Genomic DNA, 9,453 nt, shown 5'->3' on the forward strand with positions numbered 1-9,453 from the left:
ACAATTCTGTCCTCTGCTTGGGGAGAAAGGTGTGTGTATAACCCAGAGCACTTTATGACCAGCAGGATCAAGTACCAAAGTCTATTTTTTAAAAAGTCTGTGGAGTACTCTGTGATCTGCAGATATAATAACGTCTTTCTCAAACAGGATAGAAATGAATTAAAGGAAACAACTGTTTACATTTTGGATGTGTCTCCTTTGCCCATGTTCTGTTTAATGTTAATCATAAGCTTGCAACACCGAACAATCTCAAATAATCTGCTTGGAGTCACCATTTGTGATGATTGCTCAGATTATTCACCGATAATCAAGAGGATGTTATGAAATGTGAGTCAGACAGCCTCTGGCTTTCTGGAAGTGCCAGAACCCTATATATATAGAGGGAACTTCCTAGTTGAGACATTGGAGTAGCAGAGAGGTGGGAGCCATCAGATTCCTTAAGCTGAGAAGGAAGACAGAGGCCAGCATGCCCAGACTGCCTTTGCTGCTGCTGCTGCTTCTCTGGGGCGTGGGGTCTCACAGCTTCCCAGCAGCGACTTCAGAAACACAAGAGCAAGATGTGGAGACAGTGCAGGTAAATGCTGAATTTCACATGCCCCAAATGCAAAAGCCTTTATTTACATTTTCCCACAGTATAACAGAGTAACAGCAGTATAATAGAGTTTATTTAAGGATGGATGCCCTACAAAGATAAATTTTTGTCAGAAAGGGCACTATCCCCAAAAATGTATCTATCCATGCATAGACTCTCCTTTTCCAGTTAGAAATGATAGGGAACTAAAAGAACAATATGCAAATTTGTCTCTACAAATTATAATTCTGACTTCATAATAACTAATGGTAGGGAAATTTCTACTCCAAAATTACAGTTTCCACCAATAATAAGAATAATAAGGACCATGCAATCTAAACACAATTTTAAAAGTAGTTCTGTGTTTCAGCTATAACTTTATACTGTCAATATTTAGAAAAATTAGAAAGATTTCCCATCCAGTGTTTCAATAATTTTATCTTTCATCAGAAATACCTGGAAAACTACTACAACCTGAAGAGTGATGCGAAGCAAGTTGAAAGACAGAGAAACAATGACCCAGTAGTTGAAAAACTAAAGCAAATGCAAAAGTTCTTTGGGCTGAAGGTGACGGGGAAACCAGATGCTGAAACCCTGAATGTGATGAAGCAGCCCAGATGTGGGGTGCCTGACATGGCTCAGTTTGTTCTCACTCAGGGGAGCCCACGGTGGGAGAACACACACCTGACCTACAGGTAATTAGACTGAGCACCAGAGTGGGAATGCTATTTCCCATCAGAGCCATCAGAAATGAAATCCGATGTGTCTGTATTTTATTTCATTTGAAGGATTGAAAACTACACACCAGATCTGTCAAGAACAGCTGTGGACCATGCCATTGAGAAAGCCTTTCAACTCTGGAGCAGTGTGTCACCCTTGACCTTCACCAAGGTCTCTGAGGGTCAAGCAGACATAATGATATCCTTTGTCAGGGGAGGTAAGCTCTTCTTGTAGCATGAAAGTATTCTCACCTTAACTTCCCCCTGCCTTTGAATCTCTTCAGCTTTGCAACTAGATCTCCTTGTTTGAGAAAAGTGTTTATTTTATGGACTTAAGAATGAAAACTATATTGCATTTGCTGCAAATCTGTTGGCCTCTTAGCAAAGCTAATGCTTACTCTCCTGGGTTAGCCTAAGTAAGAACCAAGAGGAACTTTTGTTGAATTTTGTTTCTTGCAGATCATCGTGACAATTCTCCCTTTGATGGACCGGGTGGAAACCTCGCTCATGCTTTTCAACCAGGCCCACATATCGGAGGGGATATCCATTTTGATGAAGACGAAAGGTGGACCAACAATTTCAGAGGTAAGTCAGCTCATCTTGCCTCTCTCAACCCTTCTCCCCCCACCCACTTTCTTGGTTCATTGTAATATTGGTTGACTTAACTGAAAGAATGCATTAAAAAAGTATGCATTTTTCTGCTACCACTTAGAAAATTAATGGTGCATTTAGAAAATGTAAGAGAAGAATTATTTCTGTTAGTAAGAACATCTTATTGGCTACAAATAGGCTACTCTGAAATTTCTAGTAAGTAAATGTTGAAAATCTTAATGTTTTCCTTGTGGGCATCTACATAGAATCTTTTTTATTGGAAGAAGACACCAAAGTGTAATAATGTTAGTAAGATATGTGGAAATCAAGAGAAGAGAGGTTGTATATATTTTCCAAAATTTCCAGCATTAAACATGTATCAATCTGTAAATAGGAAAAAAAATGTGTTAATAGAAGACTATTTCTTCTCTGTGAAATAATATGTGCCATCTAGCCACTGACAAGACTGACTAATCTGTGCTAGACTCTTGGTTGGCTGAATTTGCTTTTTAATTGTAATCATAGAGTTTAGGCTTTAACTGGTCTCTTCACTATTAATAAATGCATTCTTCTTACCTTCAGAAAATTATTTTATACATTTCAAAAAGCTATTGAGAAAATAAGAACATTAATCCTTTAGAGTTATAGATTACTTCTTAATTAAATGTCTCAAAACTGAAAATATTTCAAATAATTGCAAATGGATTTATTATCCATTTTAGATTATAACTTGTATCGTGTGGCAGCTCATGAATTGGGCCATTCCCTTGGACTTGCTCATTCTACTGACATTGGGGCTTTGATGTACCCCAACTACATCTTCAGTGGTGATGTTCAGCTATCTCAGGATGACATCAGTGGGATCCAGGCCATCTATGGTGAGTATAAAGAAAAACATTATAGACAAGGGGTCATTAGAACAGCCATTGGCTTTATCCTTTAAGAAGCTTTCATTGGTTATGTAGTTTTCCAAAGCCAGGTGGAACTAACTCCAGATCTCTTGTTCCTTTAGGACCTTCCCAAAATCCCACTCAGCCAATTGGCCCGCAAACCCCACAAGTGTGTGATAGTAAGCTAACTTTTGATGCTATAACTACAATCCGGGGAGAAGTGATGTTCTTTAAAGACAGGTAAGACATCAGTTCTTCTTTGTGTTATGTATGTGTAATAACAGGACTCACTGCTATGGGTACATATGGGCCACTACTATGCTTCACACATTGTTTATCTTACATTTGTTTACATACATTATTATAATTATAGTTGAGTGTAAACAATTGCTTGCTCTTGCACAACATAATGAACTTATAACAACATTTTCCCCAGCATGTATTCTGTCATTTGATTCTCATAAAAATTACCATTGAAGTAGAAAATCAGTAAATATAATTCCATTTTACAGATCAGTAAAGTAAAGCAGAGAGAAGGAAAGAGATCCTTCAGGGCACAGAGTTCCTTGGCAACAAAGCGGTAATTGGTCTTCTGACCTCTACTCCAGGCCTCTTCTCATTTTTGTCACTCTTGAGAATGATAAGTATGTCAGTATTTTATTAGGAGAAATCAGTCCTTTTCATAGCACCATCATGCTGAGAAGGATTGTGTAGACCTCTTTTAAGTATCATCCTGGAAAAGACAGCCCTTCCAAAGCCTGTGGTCATAATAGGACTCTGTCCCCACCCCTTTACCCTGGGAGGGGGCAAAGAAAGATAGGAGCCATTGCAGGGAGAATCCCTGAGAATTCATGAGGACCCTGTCTGTTGGGGGTCAGGGGATATGGGCAGTCACAATATGCTTCCCTCCTCAGAGGAGGATCCTAGAACTCCCTCAGCAGTGTGTGGCCTCAGGAAGGCTAAGGTCCCCTCACATACAAGGAATAGGCCTGCTCTGCATACAGTTCTGATTCCTAAACGACAAGGCAAAATAATAATACAGTCATTTTCTGAATAATACAGTCTGCCGCACATAGAAAGTAGGGATGCTCTAAAAGGCTCCCTTCTCCTCACCTCTCTTCTTGGAGTGTCACTGGAACTGTTTTGCCACTTTGTGATCATATCTACCCCAGAAAGCAGTGTATTGGCTCCTAATGCTTCCCATCCTGTGCTTTACTATTTCTGAGTATAAAAGATAAGGATGGATATAAACCATACAGGGTGTGGCTCAGTGCTGGGGAGTGCTAGGAAAGACTTGGTTTTAAAGGAAAGCTGTCAATATAGCAAGATGTGCTTATCAAAGCAAGTATTTGAAGGATGACTCCAAAGAACAGGAAAAAGTCTAGGATTTGCAAGAACTGAAAGGACACTGAGATCATTTAAATGTCACCAGGTCATGAAGCCACAGAAGGTTAAGTCTAGAAACAGTAATAGTAACTGACTTGCCCAGAGTCTCACAGCCAGGCAGAGGCAGGACTGGATCGAGAAGTCAGATTTGACTTCCAAGGCCAGAGTCTTCCCTGTGGCCTGGAATTGGGAAAACTCTTCTGTCGGCCCATGTGACAGTCTATGCTTTGTCGTTACCCCAGTCAACTTTGTAAACCACCAACCAAAGGAAGACAAAGGGAGTAGCTGCTAGATCTGAGTTTCAAGTTAACCTTTGCCTCTTAACAGTTGCATGGCCTTGGACACCTCCCTTCGCCTCCCTGACCTCAATTGCTAATCTGTGAGATGAAAGCAATGTTCTCTTGTAAGATATTTGTGAGGTAGGGCATGATGTAGGTAAAGTGTGCACTAAATGTAGGATGTTAGTGCTGTGTCCTAGGCCCTGGTGTGCTTGCCAAAGATGATTGTTACATTCTGAGAATTTTGCAAGCTGGTTATTAAACAGCATTATTAAAAGTTAAATTATTAACTTTAGAGTTAAATTATACAACTTACAATTGTATTTAAACCAAAGGTAATAAAAGTAATCAGAATTCATCCCTTTGTAATTGTTTTGCTGCATTTTACTATTTATTTATGTTCCTGAGGCAGTTTATGCCTAATGTATCCGTAGAGTGGAAACGCTATACAGTGGTGCACCACCGCAAACCTCTTGATTTGCAGTGGTTGTAATATTTCCACCATGAAAATAAGCAAATGCTACAAACCAGGACTCCTCCCCAGCCCCATCGTGGAGAGCCAGATGTTAAACATTTATGAGCACACTACTAGTGCCAGCAATAGAAGGACCTGAATGACAGCCAGAGCTTGCTATGGATTAGATAAAAACATTTTTCCTTCTTTCAAATCAGGTTCTACATGCGCACAAATCCCTTCTACCCAGAAGCTGAGCTCAATTTCATTTCTGTTTTCTGGCCCCATCTGCCAAATGGACTTCAGGCTGCTTATGAGGTTGCCGATAGAGATGAAGTTCGGTTTTTCAAAGGTAATGTTTCCAATTATCTTTCAGTTTTTATGCATTAAAGTTTCTTCTGCTTTTGGGCTGATATATAAGACTACTAGCTACTTTATTTCCATAGACTTAGGAAAATCTAGCAAATCAATGGGAGTCTATCACTTTAGTTAAGAATTGCATGGTGCATGTCTGAATAAATTTAAGTGAATAGCATATGACTGGAGATACATATTTTATGGCCTGTTCGTGAATGTGGACTTATGTAGCTGTTTTCTGTGCAAACTGTTTATGTATTTTAAACCCTTTCCACATTCTTGGGGTGCTCAGGAGTAAAACTGAGAAGATGGAACAGAAACATTTGAGTTGGATGGTTTCCTAGAGCCTATTTTATACTAATAACTCTCCTGAGAGAGGAGGCCCCACAGGGCAGCCAGATGGGGGTGCTGCATCCTTGATGTCAGAGTATGGTCTTCAGACCAGCAGCACTGACACTGTCCTGGGGTCTGTTAGAAATTCAGAATCTCACTTAACCATAATACTGACAAAGTTCATCCATATTGTCAGATCCTATTCCAGACCTTCTCGAAGTTTAACAAGATTGCCAGGCAATTCGTACGTACATTAAAGTGTGAGAAGTCCTGAACTACCATGAATAGAATGGGGTAAACTTCTTTGATTCTATCAGAATGAAACATGCTCCAGTGATCAGCTCCTGACTTTGAACACACTATGCCAAACATCAGTATTTCTCCAAATGTATGTTTGGCATAGTGCAGACAAACATTAAGACACCTGACCCAGTCACACACTCAAGGCAAAGAACTCAATACAGTTCAGATGGGCAAAAAACTTTGAAACGGGCTTTCTAGCCCTTATATAATGAAATTAAATGAGATTTTAGATACACAAAGTTTCAGACTGGTTTTTCCTGAGAGATAAATAAGGATACTTGAGCGAAAAGTACAAGCCTGGCTACAAGACGTAAGACCAGTTTTATATGACATGGAGTTTACTAAGTCTAAATATGCAGAATCTGGACACAGCCTAAATTCAAGTACTTGGAACTGTAGTCAGGTGCAATGATTTCTACCCTGGGTTGCTAGTCATTACAGATTGTGAGTCATTACAACACTCTGGCCTTTAGGATACCCTTGGTGTGAACTTCCACAACCCATGGGCAACCTGGAGAAGTGAGGTTTCTATCACTGAGGTGGCACGATGAACTCTGTAGTCATTTGAACATCTGGCTTTGGAAGGAAGCCCCCAACTCCACAAACCAGTCATTCTCAAAGCTTGCTACATGTTAGACTTGTCTAGGAAATTAAAGAAAAATACTGATTTAATTGGTATGGGATAGGATACCAACAACGGTATTTAAAAAAAAAAATCTCCCTAGATGATTCTAACGTGCAGTCAGGATACTCCTGTAGCACACGAGACTAAGCATTTAGCTGGAAATCCACTTACTGTCTACTGGTGCCCTGGGCAAGTGTTTTCATCTTGTTCCTTGATTTGCAGGTAATAAGTATTGGGCTGTCAAGGGGGAAGATGTGTTATACGGATACCCCAAGTACATCTACAGATCCTTTGGTTTCCCTAGGACTGTGAAGAACATCGACGCTGCTGTTTCTGATGAAGATACTGGGAAAACGTACTTCTTTGTTGCTAACAAATGCTGGAGGTAAAGACTGGGTACAGAAAATGGTAGGGTATCTATTCTTTCTACATAGAGAGAAGTTACTAAATTGAAACATATAAAAATGAGTCTCATAGTGCCTTGGCTAGCTGCCTTTTCTGGGAATGGCTGTAGCTTGTCCAGCTTCCAAGTTGGTTGACCAATAATCATCACGCAATTCCTGTCCCAGAGATCCAGGGAGAATGTGGACCTGAATTTGAAAAAGAAGATGTGAAAAGGAGGGCATTCATCTTCATAGGGCTGCTGTAGCCAACAGGAACTTATCTTTCACTGCATTTGACATTAATAGCACCTACTGGAGAAGTAGAATTAGATGTTGGAGTTCAGAGGGAACTTATAAATCTTCTAGACCACCCAACATCCTACCTCACATCATCCCACCTCCTATTTTTACACATGACCTATGGAATTAAAAGGTCTTATTACATTCTTGCTGGTGAATTCCCTGTAATGGTTTTGTGAAGGCTACACATTTAACAAATAGTTCTGACACTTCTAATTATTTTTTTACCAGGTATGATGAATATAAACAATCCATGGATGCAGGTTATCCCAAAATGATAGCAGAAGATTTTCCTGGAATTGGCAGCAAAGTTGATGCTGTTTTCCAGAAAGACGGTAGGTGAATATATACATATTTCCTCTATTTTGTTGCCATGGAATAGCATCAGTATTGTTATTTGGAACAGAAAATACCAAAAATATTTATTCTCACAAATGACTTGGATTTTTGAAGAATTAAAGTTAAACCTAGAAATCACTTGTATAAGGTAATAAGTCTCTTTTGTTTTATTTCTAGGATTTTTCTATTTCTTCCATGGAACAAGGCAATACAAATTTGATACCAAAACTAAGAGAATTTTGACTCTCCAAAAAGCTAATAGCTGGTTCAACTGCAGAAAAAATTGACCACCTGTTAAAAAGTTAAACAGAAAAATATATTTCAGGAGTCCAAGGAAGGTGCTTTCCTGAAGAGACATATATTTAAATAAAATACAGAGTTATGAAGTATAATCTTATTTATACCCCATTCTGCATAATTTTTATGACTTAGAATGTAATGTTTTATGTACTGCTATAATTTAGTTCCACAAATAAGGTCAAATTCATGGCTCCACAGTTCAATTCTCTGCAGATGTGGAAGGAAAGAATAGGCAGTCACATTTGGATAGTCCTGGCCAGTGGATTGTGCCCAGAAGTGACCAATATCACTTCCAGATGGAATCATTGGATTGCTGGTGCAAACTTCTCCAGCGCTATGATGATTGTAAAAGCACATCTTGAGAGAATTTCCACAAGGTTGAAGAAGCCTGAATTCCTGGGCCAACACTCTGAACAGTTACCCTAAACCTCAGTAGATTTTGCTTAAGAAATAAACTTTCATTGTGTTAAGCCACTAAGATTTTAGATTTTGTTAAAGCTGTGTAACCCAGTTTTTCCAGACAAACATTATCTAGTTTATCATGCCTAATTTGGAAGGATGTTAATGGAGGTAGGAGTCCTGTGGGTAGCTTCCAAGCCCTATGAGTTTTCTGAGTAGCTCAGAGAGTGCTCAGAGTGTTTGCAGACTTTCCAAATACACAGAGAGTCTTGAGAATATTTTGAGTTATTCATGATTCTGAGGCAGGCAGTTCTCAACTCAAGAATTTGGACAGCAGTGTAACCTTCCCTTTGGACAAATCTCTCTCTCCATTAAACATTTTTATATTAAAGTATAACATAAATGCAGAAAAGTGCACATATCATAAATGTTCATGTCAATGAGTTATCACAAAATTAACAACCCCACGTAATTCTCACCCAGCTCAGTAAACAAAACATTACCAGTGTCAGGGAGGGGGAAATATCTCCCTTACCTGTTTTGAGCTCTTGTGGCTGAACTAATAATAAAGTTGACACAAGACAGATTAACAGAAGAAAAAGAAAGTTAATTTAATTCATGCACATGGAGGTATCATAGAAATGAGACATAAGGATTGGCTAAAGCAGGCAGCTTTTATACTTTTTAGATAAAGAAACAATAAATTTGTGAGGAACTGAGAAGACGAAGAAAGTTAATTGGTGAAGAATCTAAAGAGAGTTTGGGCTTGGGGTAGTAAACTAAAACAGTAACAAGGTTTGTATATTCAGTCCTGCATCCCTATCTCTGGAGATAAGGATGTCCTACTACCACCAGATGCAGGGATGACACTGCTGTCAATCTGATCCCCCCATAAGTACTGATATGACAGCTGTTTATGATGAGGGCTCTCAAAAAAGTCTTCCTTTCAAATTACCAATTTATAGGATCCAACATCTGGCCATTGATGTGTAGGATCTTATATTCATTTCAAATACTGAGTCAAACCAATAAGCCTTTTTTGTGGCTTAACCAAAGATGCAAGAGACATCTCACAAGAGAGTACGTATCCCTCACATGATCCCATCACTGCTCAACTCTTTCTTAGCTTAGTTCTTCAGAATAAGAGTCTGAAACAGGAATTCTTTGGTGTTGTCATTGTGGGAGGAGTGCTCTCAGGAGAAGAGGAGTGGGGGACATAGTTTAG

At 39.1% G+C, this 9,453-nt stretch overlaps 1 protein-coding gene across 1 annotated transcript; it reads left to right on the forward strand.

Moving 5' to 3' along the window:
- Window positions 1-466: 466 nt before the first annotated feature.
- MMP1 (matrix metallopeptidase 1) lies at window positions 467-7,816 on the forward strand (the record flags this gene model as incomplete). Its single annotated transcript, XM_082845693.1, has 10 exons — window positions 467-574; window positions 1,022-1,266; window positions 1,360-1,508; window positions 1,750-1,875; window positions 2,604-2,759; window positions 2,894-3,011; window positions 5,108-5,241; window positions 6,730-6,892; window positions 7,422-7,525; window positions 7,707-7,816. 10 exons carry the CDS (start codon window positions 467-469, stop codon window positions 7,814-7,816), a joined length of 1,413 nt encoding a protein of 470 aa, XP_082701819.1.
- Window positions 7,817-9,453: the final 1,637 nt, after the last annotated feature.

The sequence above is a fragment of the Leucopleurus acutus genome (assembly GCF_964270905.1).
Source record: "Leucopleurus acutus genome assembly, chromosome: 8".
Classification (NCBI taxonomy): domain Eukaryota; kingdom Metazoa; phylum Chordata; class Mammalia; order Artiodactyla; family Delphinidae; genus Leucopleurus; species Leucopleurus acutus.